Source organism: Tamandua tetradactyla, chromosome 6 (assembly GCF_023851605.1).
Source record: "Tamandua tetradactyla isolate mTamTet1 chromosome 6, mTamTet1.pri, whole genome shotgun sequence".
In the NCBI taxonomy this organism is placed as follows: Eukaryota; Metazoa; Chordata; class Mammalia; order Pilosa; family Myrmecophagidae; genus Tamandua; species Tamandua tetradactyla.
This window is the reverse complement of record NC_135332.1, coordinates 86,521,295-86,534,839: the sequence shown is the minus strand read 5'-3', so window position 1 is coordinate 86,534,839 and position 13,545 is coordinate 86,521,295. Positions and strand designations below refer to the sequence as shown.

The 13,545-nt window shown below is 37.1% G+C and overlaps 1 protein-coding gene across 20 annotated transcripts in view; it reads right to left on the bottom strand.

The window, feature by feature from the left end:
* The window catches only part of PTK2 (protein tyrosine kinase 2), a 404,029-nt gene that overhangs the window by 242,874 nt on the left and 147,610 nt on the right, over positions 1-13,545 (bottom strand). For 18 of the 20 annotated variants that reach the window (XR_013178148.1, XM_077166685.1, XM_077166687.1 and 15 more), the window contains one exon: positions 3,901-4,127. Coding sequence is in view for 19 of the 20 variants with exons in the window: in XM_077166701.1 (XP_077022816.1) it covers positions 3,901-4,127 (227 nt within the window). In the remaining variant the exon portion in view is untranslated. Of the gene's footprint in view, positions 1-3,900; positions 4,128-11,666; positions 11,792-13,545 lie in introns of those variants that run through there. The other 2 variants (XM_077166693.1, XM_077166692.1) reach the window with 2 other exon arrangements.

Sequence of the window (13,545 nt, the reverse complement as noted above, 5' to 3'; positions counted from 1 at the left end):
CGCAGAGCCACCACCTACTGCGTCCTCTGAAGGTACTGTCTTCTAGGTTCTTCTACTTCCATCCAGTACTTTATTGTATCTCTAATTGTTTTATCAAAGACGGCCCACTCCTATATTCTACATTCTTATATCTCTGCAAAACCCACCATTGCACCATTTCTGGTTTGATAATTTATGTGGTTTAGACTTTAGAGGTCTATGTTATCTTCCCTGAGCCACTGAGAGATGCTATTCCAGCGTCTTCTTCCATCAGGCATTGCCAACGTGAAATTCAATGAAATGCCATTATTTCCCCTAAGGAGGAGGCTTCTCTGGTAGCATTAGAAATGTTCTCTTGGTCCTTATAATGTTTCTAGATGAGTGTTCTTATTCAGTATGATACAGTCCATGCTAATCTTGGCCATTCTGGACTAGAGGTCCATACTTATTACCAGAGTTGCCTGGAGCATGGCATTGACATTTAGTCAAAGTTACAAAATGTACTAACTCAAGATGAATGATGTTTGGAACCATGGATCCAACTTCTACAAGGAGTAGAACATAACCAGTCTGTCAGTATGGTTTAGTAATCATAGCTGGATCTCTGGTTTATAGGTGACTTCAGTGGAGCCTGGGGGATTTCAAGGAGGTGGCTGGTTACATAGATGAAACATGCCTATGGGACCAGATCACTATAAGAGACCTTACCCCAAACAGATCCTGTTCTTCCTCATAACAAGATGCTTCATACAAAAATGCCAGCATTGGTTCCAGACCTGGAGAAGCATCCAAGGCCAAGATGCCTGCATGAAGGATCTCCAGACCCCTTAAATGCGTATCTTTTCTCTACTGTTGCTATTCTACATTCTTTACCTATAATCTTTGGAGTCTGAAAATCCACAAACATTTAAACTACTTAATTCATAATTAGCACAGATACGGAGAAGTATTAATATTTAAAAACTGACACATGAGAAGTAAAACTTCTGTAATAAAACATTACAATACTCTACATTGTCCCTAGTGAAAATCTTTCAATTCCTTCAAAGGTTTGGTTCTGACCCAAACCTAGTCTCTCTGATAATTACTTTCTATAGAGCACAGCTGTCAGAAACACAATACGGCCACATATGTCTTTTTAAATTTTCAAGTAGTCACATTTTAAAAAGTAAAAAGGAAGAGGTGCATTTAATCCTAACAATATACATAACTTAAACAAATATATCAAAAATATATTCTGATGGTGCACCGGTGGCTCAGTGGCACAATTCTTGCCTGCTGTGCTGTAGACCTAGGTTCAATTCCTGGAGCCTGCCCATGCCAAATATATATATATATTTATATATATATATATATTCTGCTTAAGGTAATGGAAAAGTTTTGGTAATGGATGGTGGTGATAGTAGCATAATACTGTGAGTATAAATAACACCAATGAATTATATACTTGAATGTGGTTAAAAGGGGAAATGTTAGGTGTCGTGTGTGTGTGTGTGTATATATACACACACACACATATATATATGACATATATATACATATATAGAACAAAATTTTAAAAAACCACAGGACCAAACAATACAAACAAGGAACCCTAATAAGAACTATGGACTCTAGTTAAAATACAAATATAATAATATTGCTTCATTAATTTAACAAAGAAATCATACTAACGCAAAATGTTAATAATGGGGGAAACTGTGTGGGTGAGAGGGGTATTTGGGAACTCTGTATCTTCTGCATAGATGTTTCTATAAAACTACAACTTCTCTAATAAAAAATAAATTATTTATTTCAACATGCAAAACAGTCTACCTTGCCTTATTCTAAAAAAAAAAAAAGACTGAGTCAGTGAAAAATGTAAGAAAACTGATAAAATCTATACCTGCTGCTGACAACAACGCTGATTACCTATCTACTAATCATTCCTTCTCCCCTTCTTACAAAAAGAACTGCATTTTTATTTGAAGGGCGATGTGCCCAGCTCTTAAACTACCTATCTTTTGTGACTAGAGTTGACCATGCTATACACTACTAGTTAATAAAAAGTGCAGGTTTTTTTTTTTTTTTTTTTTTTTTAAAGGAAAGACAGAGAGAAGGAAGAAAGGAAGGAAGAAAGGGAAACATCTTTAAACATTTTCTTGTTTTATTGTATTTTGTTTTTCCGTTTTTTGTTACATGGGCTGGGGCCGGGAATCGAACCGAGGTCCTCCGGCATAGCAGGCAAGCACTTTGCCCGCTGAGCCACCGCGGCCCGCCCAAAAGTGCAGGTTTTAACTGTCTGTCCAGAGGCAAAAACAGGAACTTCAACTTCAAGTCACAACTTATAAAAAACTAACTCAAAATCAATCAAGGACCTAAATGTAAAATGTAAAACAGAGGATTATTAAAAAAAACAGTAAAGATTAGCAAGTTTCATAAAAAAAATTCATAAAAGACTAACATATCACAATTTATATATGAATAGTTATTAACACAAATTTCCAATTTGAATCAACAACTGTTTTTGATAAGCAATCATATCATTTTGAATAAAGTTAATCAGTATATTGCTATGTAAATATCACACAGGTAAAAGAAAATTATACATAATTTAAAAAATGTAACACTTCAGGCAAAAATCTAAACTCTATCCAACTCTGGTATTTTGCTTTAACATAGTGAAGGAATGTAAGTTAAAGAGTACCAAAAATCAGTGTAAAAGGAAAGGAAAAGATATCTAATCTTCCTAGGCACTGGACCCTTCTTTCTTGCTGTTTTACTGGGGAGAAATTTATATAATATACAATTAAACATTATCAAGTTTTTGACTCTGTAGCATTTAGCATTGAAAACTGTGTGCAATCGCCATCTCTCTAGTTTTGAAACATTTTTGTTGCTCCAGAACACCCCATACCCACTAAGTAATCACCTGCCATGGCCCCATGCCCCTATCCTCTGGCAATCATCAATCTATAGTCCATCTCTATGGAAGTGCCTATTCTAGATAATTCATATAAAAGGAATCATGCAACATGTGCTGTTTTGAGTCTGGCTGCTTTTTTTTTTTTTTTTTTTTTACTTTCATACAGTAGTCAGAGTCTGGCTGCTTTTACTAAGCACACTATGTTTGAGGTTCTTCAAGTTGTGGTGGACCCTTCTAAACCTTCACAATGAATAGGGACAAGGCACTGCAAGTAGGAAGGAGGAGTTGGATCAGAGAAAACACTTCCTAAAATCGCACGCACTGAATTCAGTTTTCTGAAGCTGTTGTGCTTCCTTGTGTCTCCTCACTTGCAGAAACACAGATACCTTTGCTTAGGATGCTATTTCCCCCACAATTCTGTACCACTAACTGACCAAAGGAAACCCTTTCAAGCCCAAAGCCCTACATTTAGGTATTACTCCTATGTCATCCTATTCAGTCGGCACGTACCTCCAGCAAAGTTCCCTGTGGACCTAAGGTGTAAGACCAGGGTCCTGGCAGGAGCATTTTACATCTCCAGAACCTAATACAGTATCTCAAGTCTGATACACAGCAGATATTCAATAATGTTGAAGAAATTATCATATTTTGAATTATACAAATACCCCAAAATCACACTTTCTGAAACATTATATTCTTGTCTCATAAAATTGAAGGGTATTTTAATTGCCTTTTGCTCTTATACTCTTCCAAGAGTTTTCAAAAGTGAGAGGGGAGGGACTGTGTCAATGTATTATATGAATAATATATGATTCATTTATTCATTTCCTAAGAAATTTTAGAACTCTGGTCATTCACATTTTAACTGAATAAAAAGTTAAAATCTTTGTAATGTAGGCAGTCTCAGATATAAAATAAAAATTAAGTGAAAATTATTACTTTAGCTTTTTCTGTATTTGCCATTAAAACCTTACCTAAATACATATTACAGGTATCTCCTAGGAATAAGTACTTACCCTGACATCAGTGGCATCTCCATGTCTGATAATACTGGCCCATGTGGTTGGCTCACTACTGTTTTCAAAATAATGAAAGACCTTTAGTACTCGCTCCATTGCCCCAGGGGAACGTTCCATACCAGTACCCAGGTGAGTCTTAGTACTCGAATTTGGTGTGTGATTCAAGTTTGGGTCAAGGTAAGCAGCTGCCATGATTTTGCTAGATGCTAGGTATCTGTCATATTCTGTAAGAAAAAAAATAATTTTCAGTGTGCAATATATTTATACTAACAACACTGTTCTAATTTATCTTTATAGGACATATGCAGAAGACATCTTATCAGGTGGGCCTGAAGAGAATAAGAACTCAATCTACCAAGATATTCCCTACAAGGCGCCCCCACCTGACACCCAGAGTGGGGCCTGAGTCAGGACAGCACAAGAAACATTTGTTAAATAAATGAGTAAAAGACCAGGAGGTTCTATTTCATTCTGTCAAAAATTTATTGTGTTATCTATAAATACTCTAACAATCTTTTTACCATATATTTTACATTTGTGAGACAATCTCACAGGAAAGCTAAATTTGTTAATTTTGCTATTTACCTACTTTTGTAAACCTTTACCTGAGATGAAAGTTTTTGATCACAAAAACCCATGTGCAGTCATTACACATACTAGGCAGTGGTGATTAAAAATAACTGAAATGCAGTCCTTCCCTTCAGCCCACTCATTGTTTAGCAGAGACAAGTAAAAAAGCATAAACAACTGAACTTTTAAAATGAGATCAGACAACTTCCATTTGAATATGAGGAAGTAACTTGGGCAAGACTAAAACTTCCACAGGGAAAAGTCAGAAAAGCCCGGTGCTGGGACCTGAAGAGCTAGAAGGCCCAAGCCCAAGTTGCTAATGAGAAGAACCAGAAGAGCTTCTGGCAGCACTTTTTTCTCTTTACTCCTGGAAGGAGTAAAAGGACAGGTACAGGGCGGGCCACAGTGGCTCAGCAGGTAAGAGTGCTTGCCTGCCAGGCCAGAGGACCCAGGTTCGATTCCCGGTGCCTGCCCATGTAATAAAAAAAATTAAAAAAAAAACAACAAAAAAAGGACAGGCACAACACTAGCAGGTATCAGACAAGAGGTGGAAAAATGGGATTCCATCCGTACAGCAGAGTACATTCAGCTGTGAAAAGAAATGACGTCCTGGTGCACGTTTAAACACGGAAGAACCTTGAAAACATCATACCGAGCAAAATAATCTGTATGCAAAAGCACAAATATTGTATGATTTCTCTCAAAGGAAATACTTAGATGAATAACTTCTAGAGAAAAAAAGTACAATAATGGTTAACAGGGCTGGGGGAAGGGGGCAGGGGGAAGTTATTGTTAAATGGATATGGATTTTGGTTTGGGATGATGAAAATAGTATGGAAATAGAAAATGGTGAAAGTTATACAGTTTTGTTAATACACTTGGTGTGAAAAGTTGTTCACTTAAAATGGTTTAAATTATTTTTATGTTATGTGTGTTTTACCACAATTATAAAGAAGGAAAGAAGGAAAGGAGGGAGGGAAGAATATATAATAGTACCCACTCTGTTTACTGGCAAGGTTTGAGAAAGCAGCCACACTTACGCATGGAGGTGGGAACGCAGTTGGTACAATCTTTATGGAACGTTCTTTGGCAATAATTAACACAACTACATGTGCCTTTACCTATTGACCTAACAATTTCACATCTAAGATTTTATGTTGAAGATATAGTTCTAGCAACGTGAAAATACATATGCATAAGGTTATTCACTGCAGTTTTGCAAAGTTTTGGAAACCACTGAAATGCTGATACATAGCAGAGCAACTGAAAAAACTATGGGACATTCCCACAACGGAGTACTACAATATCTATTAAAAAAAAAATGGAAAGAGAAAGTTCTTTTTTTAATGATGACCCATGATTTTCAGGACATACTATTAAGTTTAAAAGCAAAATGAAAAAGATACCTGCAGTATGCTATCTTTTGCAGAAAAGAGAAGTAAAAAATATATAGACGTAACTACTTATATGTGCAAAAAAAACCCCCACAAACAAAAGAGAAATGAGAGACCATGAGACTGATGAGAATGAGATGGTAAAGATCAAAACAGGGTGGGGGTGTGAGGTGGCACTTATGAGTATACCTTTTTGGTTTCACTTCTGGCACAATATGGAGGTTATGAACAGTATGATTAACAAATCTGGTGTAACTGACTTGTAGAGAAGACTATACCCAACAGCAAAATACATATTCTTTGCAAGTGGACACAAGACTAAATCTAAAGTTAACTATATGGTGGGCGAAAAAGCAAGATTCAATAAATATCAAAGGACTAAGTTTACGCAGAATATGTTCTGTGGGTGACAAAGGAATTATGTTAGATAACAGTAACAAAAAGAAAATTAAGCAAGGTATGTCAAGTAATCCAACAGATAACAAGAAAGCATAAAAAAATGCTGAACTGAATGATGCAATGAAAACAAATATTAAAATTACTGGATGCAGCTAAAGCTGTACTGTGATTAAAATATCTTTGTCTTTAAACATATAATAGAGAAGAATATACATATAAATATGTAATAAGAGATGAAAACTGAAAATCAATTATTTAAGTTATTGATTTCTAACACTGCAATTTGAACAAGCTGAAAAGTCAGTTCTTGGATGGGCAATGGTGGCTCACTGGCAGAATTTTCACCTGCCATGCCAGAAATTCAGGTTCAATTCCCAGAGCCTGACCAAATACACACACACACACACACACACACACACAAATTCAGGTTCAATTCCCGGAGCCAGACCAAATACACACACACACACACACACACACACACACACACACACACACACACACACACACAAATTCAGGTTCAATTCCCGGAGCCTGACCAAATACACACACACACACACACACACACAAATTCAGGTTCAATTCCCGGAGCCTGACCAAATACACACACACACACACACACACACACACACACACAGTCAGTTCTTTGAGTGGAAAACAGTTCAGAGAACTCCGCCAAGATTAATCAAAGGAAAAAGAGAAAAGGCACAAATCAGCAATATCAAGAATGAAGGAGCACACTACTACAGATTCCAAAGATAAGAAATAAGAGAACATTATGAACTGTATGACAATGAGTTTTGAAATTTTAACGGAATGCACAATTCCTTCCAAAGTACACCTGAGCAAAATGGAAACAAGTAGAAAATCTAAATAGACCTATTCTACTAAACATATTCAAACTGAAATTAAAATGTTTTAAATTTGAATTCTTCCCACAATTTAAGGAAGAAATAATAATATTATTAGATAAATTCTTCCAGAGAACAAATAGAAAAATGTTCCCAACTTGTTTTATGAAACAAGCAAAATAATGACACCAAATCCTGACAAGCACAGTACGAGAAGGGATATAAGCCAATCTCTCCCATAAACAAAGATGCAAAAATCTTAAAACATTACAATATGAAACCAACAATACTTAAAAATAATAATGCATTATGACCAAGAGAATGTATTCTAGAACTGTAAGGGTAGTTAAACATTGAAAAAGCCATCAATGTAGCTTACCACTCCAGTAATAGGATTAAGACACACCCTGACTGAGGTGGGCCACACCTTAACTGAAGTCATCTCATCAAAAGTTCCTTCTTAGGATGGGTTCAGACCCACAGGAATGGACTGGGCATAAAAACATGTTTTTCTGGGTTACACAGCTGCAAACCACCATACAAGTTATCTTTTTTTTTTTTTAATTTTTTTTTTTTTTTTTTTACATGGGCAGGCACCGGGAATCAAACCCGGGTCCTCTGGTGTGGCAGGCGAGCATTCTTGCCTGCTGAGCCACCGTGGCCCGCCCCATACAAGTTATCTTGACATGTGCAGAAGCAGCCTTCAACAAACTCTGAAACACTCTTGGCAAACTAGAAATAGGAAGAAATTCCTTAACCTGATGAAGAGTATCTACATACAACCTAACTGAAATACTGGAGAAAAATCAGTTTTCCACAAAGATTGAGACTGTGAAACGGTGCTTTCCATGACTGTTTTTGTCTGAGGCTGTTCAGGAAGCCACAGTCATGTGTCACAGAAGAAAAGGAAATAAAACATGAAGGGTGGAAAGGAAGAAAGAAAACTGTCATTATTCATAGACAACATGATTATACACAAAGAAAACCTAAAAGAATCTACAGCTGAACTACTGGAATTAATAAATGAATTTAGCACGGTTGCTAGATTACTCAAAAAGAAAAAAAAAAATGGACTTCTAATTGTCTTAGCTATCTTTTTCTGTATTAATAAAGTATAATAAATTACTCCTAAAGAAAAACACTACATCTCAAAAGTAGGCAAGAGGACGGACATGCTAGCAATGGAAAAAAAAAAACTACTCAAAATACTGAGCGTGTCAAATGAGATCCTAAACCAAAAACATAATATAATCCGAATATACCTGTGGCTCAAAACCAATGCTTTCATAAGTCTTCAAAAGCAGACTCCCCCAAAAGAAAAAAAAAAAGATAGGCTACTGTTCCAGTGTTACCAGTGAAGTAGTTTTCAATGATAGAATGTGGTTTTGTTTTATATTTTGACACTTTTTGCTTGTCAAAATCATATTTATTTCATCATTTGTAACAAAGGTACCAAAAATAATGCAAAATATTGATAATAGGGAAAGCTGTAGGGTGGTAGAATATATACAGGAAGCTCATATTTTCTGCATGAATTTTTCTGTGAACTTACAACTGCTCTAATAAGAGCTTGAAGTAAAAATAAACAAAAAACTAATGGCAACACCAAATGATGCTGTGGAGAGTGCAGAGAAACTGGATGCTGGTGGGCATGTACTAATACAGCCACTCTGGAAAAAAGTTTGGCAGTTTCTGTGAAAAAAAAAAAAAGCATACAAGTACCATACAACCCAGCAATTGTATTCTTGGGCATTTATCCGAAGGAAATGAAAACTCATGTTTACATAAATACCTGTACATGAACATTTACAGGAGCTTTATTTTAATAGCCAAAACCTGAAAACCATACCTCTTATCAACAGATGAATATGGAATCCTACTTGGCAATGAAAGGAACTCTATTGGCATGCTAAAAAAACATGGACGAATCTTGAAATAATTATGCGGAGTAAAGAAGACAGACAAAAAAACATGTATGATTCCATATAAATCTCTAGGAAATGCAAATTAATCTAGATTGATATAAAAGAGACCAGTGGTGGCTTGGAGACTCAGGTGCAGAGCATGGAGGGACAGGAAAAAAGGACTGCAGGAGGGCAAAAGGTAACTTTGGGGAGGGATGGTTATTTCATTACCGGGATTGTAATGAGTTTCACGGGAATATACATACGTCAAAACTTATCAAATTGTACAATTTAAAATGGGACAGTTTATTATATATGAATTAAATCTAATCAAGCTGTTAAAAAATTTTTTTAACCTGGAAAGAATTTTTTTTAAAATTTTTTTATTAATCAAAAAAAAGAAAAGAAATTAACACAACATTTAGAAATCATTCCATTCTACAAATGCACTCAGTAATTCTTAGTATCATCACATAGATGTATGATCATCATTTCTTAGTACATTTGCATCGATTTAGGAAAAGAACTAGCAAAACAGCAGAAAAAGATATAGAATGTTAATATAGAGAAGAGAATTAAAATAATAATACTAATAATATATATATATAAAAAGGAAAAAGAAAAAAAACAAAAACAAAAGATACAAACACACAAACAAACAAAAAAACATATTTCAGGTGCAGCTTCATTCAGTGTTCCAACCTAGTTACATTACACTTAGGTATTATTGTGCTGTCCATTTTTGAGTTTTTGTATCTAGTCCTGTTGCACAGTCTGTATCCCTTCAGCTCCAATTACCCATTATCTTACCCTGTTTCTAACTCCTGCTGGTCTCTGTTACCAATGATATATTCCAAGCTGATTCTCGAATGTCGGTTCACATCAGTGGGACCTTACAGTATTTGTCCTTTAGTTTTGGGCTAGACTCACTCAGCATAATGTTCTCTAGGTCCATCCATGTTATTACATGCTTCATAAGTTTAGTCTGTCTTAAAGCTGCATAATATTCCATCGTAGGTATACGCCACAGTTTGTTTAGCCACTCGTCTGCTGATGAACATTTTGGCTGTTTCCATCTCTTTGCAATTGTAGATAATGCTGCTATAAACACTGGTGTGCAAATGTCCGTCTGTGTCTTTGCCCTTAAGTCCCTTGAGTAGATACCTAGCAGTGGTATTGCTGGGTCGTAATCCATTCTGCCATTCTATGTCTTTTGATTGGGAAATTCAGTCCATTAACTTTTAGTACTATTACTGTTTGGATAATATTTTCCTCTACCATTTTGGCTTTTGTATTATATATATCATATCTGATTTTCCTTCTTTCTACACTTTACTCCATACCTCTCTCTTCTGTCTTTTCGTATCTGACTCTAGTGCTCCCTTTAGTATTTCTTGCAGAGCTGGTCTCTTGGTCACAAATTCTCTCAGTGACTTTTTGTCTATAAATGTTTTAATTTCTCCTTCATTTTTGAAGGACAATTTTGCTGGATATAGGAGTCCTGGTTGGCAGTTTTTCTCTTTTAGTAATTTAAATATATCATCCCACTGTGTTGTAGCTTCCATGGTTTCTGCTGAGAAATCTACACATAGTCTTATTGGGTTTCCCTTGTATGTGACAGATTGTTTTTCTCTTGCTGCTTTCAAGATCCTCTCTTTCTCTTTGACCTCTGACATTCTAACTAGTAAATGTCTTGGAGAACGCCTATTTGGGTCTATTCTCTTTGGGGTGCGCTGCACTTCTTGGATCTGCAAATTTAGGTCTTTCATAAGAGTTGGGAAATTTTCAGTGATAATTTCTTCCATTAGTTTTTCTCCTCCTTTTCCCTTCTCTTCTCCTTCTGGGACACCCACAACACGTATATTTGTGCGCTTCATATTGTCATTCAGTTCCCTGATCCCCTGCTCAAGTTTTTCCATTCTTTTCCCTATAGTTTCTGTTTCTTTTTGGAATTCAGATGTTCCATCCTCCAGTTCACTAATTGTAGCTTCTGTCTCTTTAGATCTACCATTGTAGGTATCCATTGTTTTTTCCATTTTTTCTTCTTTGTCCTTCACTCCCATAAGTTCTGTGATTTGTTTTTTCAGATTTTCTATTTCTTCTTTTTGTTCAGCCCATGTCTTCTTCATGTCCTCCCTCAATTTACTGATTTGGTTTTTGAAGAGTTTTTCCATTTCTGTTCATATATTCAGCATTAGTTGTCTCAGCTCCTGTATCTCATTTGAACTATTGGTTTGTTCCTTTGACTGGGCCATATCTTCAATTTTCCGAGCGTCATCCATTATTTTCTGCTGGTGTCTGGGCATTTGATCACATTTCCCTGGGTGTGGGACCCAGCTGGTTGAAAGCTTTTTCTGTGAAATCTCTGGGCTCTGTTTTTCTTTTCCTGCCCCGTAGGTGGCGCTCGTGGTGCTCGTCTGTCTGCAGGGCAGTCAGCCCGGGAAACCGCGCGTGGAGGCGGGGGTCGCTGGCTGCCGCGGCTTGGGAGAGTGCCGGTCCTAATTGCCCAGCTGGCCCGAAACGCCAAGCGTGATGGGAGGGCCCCGCTATCCAACGTTCCCAGTCAGACCGGGGAGCCACGTGAGTGGAGGGGACCCCAGTCGCCAGCCGCCCCGGCCGGGAAAACGCGCACCCCTCGGGTATCTCACCGCAGCAGATTCTCCCTGCCCGTTCAGCTGTTCCAGAATGGGGTACGCTGTCTTTTTGGTCTCTGTCGTGACTCCGGGAGCTGTTTCGTATTGTTTCTGTTTCTTTAGTTGCTTTTCTGGAGGAGGAACTAAGACCCGCGCGTCTTACTAAGCCGCCATCTTCTCCGGAAGTCCCTGGAAAGAATTTTAAATGGGCAACATTTCCTCACTAAGCCTTCCTTGAGTTTCTCCATAATGTTCTATGCCTGATCTGTGACAGACCATCTGACTCCCCCCCACATCAACCTTCTTACCCCCTTAGTGGCATTCATGGAATTCCAGGTATGGATTCTGACAGCTTGGCATTTGGGACGCCTACTCCTTTAATGAGCAGTCAGGAGACCACAGGGTTAGTTAGAAGGAGGTTCTCTCACCAAGATAGTAAATGTCCCCAAGAGCTGCTCTTGATGATTCTACTTCCAAAGTCTCACAGAATTCTGTCATGTGTTTGATATTGAACCAGAGCTAAAGTTGTAAGACTAAGGCTGCCAAATCTTTGCAAGTTTCCAGATAAAAAATGCCTTTCAATTTCCTCACCATAGATAGATGTCTTACTTTGATCGTAACTGTAGCCCTTCTGTATCTCTGGTCATTTGTTTCTTAAAGCTCTTTAAAGATTAACCAGTCATAGGCATTTGTCACTTATGTCCACTATAAAATATCCTGTTTGAATAGATAGATCTATCACAAACCCAAAAGATTTTAAAAAGTGAAAATGGTTTTACAGTTGTTCTCAACTGTCTGTGGTGAAGGACCAGTTGTGTCTGGTTTCACTTCCAACTTGTCATAGATGAACACTTGTAAAATACAATGAAAAGGAACACCTAGAAAAATGAAAATTTTAAAAGAAGCATGAAAAGTTTCTATCATTAGATTCAAGACACATAATACATCAAATTGCCATAAAAGTTTCTGAATCCTCAAACTCAATTATGCTATTATTAGCAGTTTCAACACCAGTGGTCTGCTGACTACATCGCTTAGTCCTGGCACAGGCAACAGTGAGCTCTAACTTCTTAGCGAGGGCCTGGTCTAAGTAAACTCTGTAGGGAAGAGCCCAAGTGCTAGCTAGAATGGAAAGGCAAGTGGCTGTGAATGACTGCGGCCAGGCTGTACAGAGCTTCCGGGTCTCAAGGCAGAATTTCAAAGGTTCTTGCTGCATTTTGTCCTCCTTTCTTGAAAGAAGGAGGGCATCCCCAAGTCAACCTGGGAACAGGAGGTGTTAATAATAAACTTTGGAGTTAAGCTCTCATTCAGCCCACAACCTGATATAAATACTATGTAAAACAGCACTTACAAAATAGCCCAGAAAAACCCAAGGATCTTACTCGTTACTCCAGCCTTCTCTTAGTTTATAATCTCTGTGCCTGTACTAAGATCTCACTGAGACAGCAGCCTGGCTATGCTTTAAATATGCTGGCCCTTTAATAAAACTTGAAATGCCTGCTGAAGTAGTAAAGGGGAAGGCAGGGTAAGAGAAGATCAGAGCAGAACTGCTCGCTACTATATAATAAAATAAGAAGCAAAGGAATGCAAATTGATATTGCCAAGTTTAAAAATTAAGACACAAACACATTTGAAAAGTTTTTAAGAATTCAGGTATTATTTCTACTCAGAGTAAATTTTTAAACACACCAGACTACTGTAAAACTTTTGGTTTGGAAGAAAATGCATGCCTTCTCTCTTTGTTCTTTTATGCAAGTTTATTTTCTCAAGTCTAAACCCAAATTTCCTATATTGGTTTCATTAAACAAAGTTAACATTCAATTCCCTAAATGTATAAAGTTAAAAAATACCAGCACGTGTAGCAGCTTATACTTTTCAACAGTGGCTGTAACAA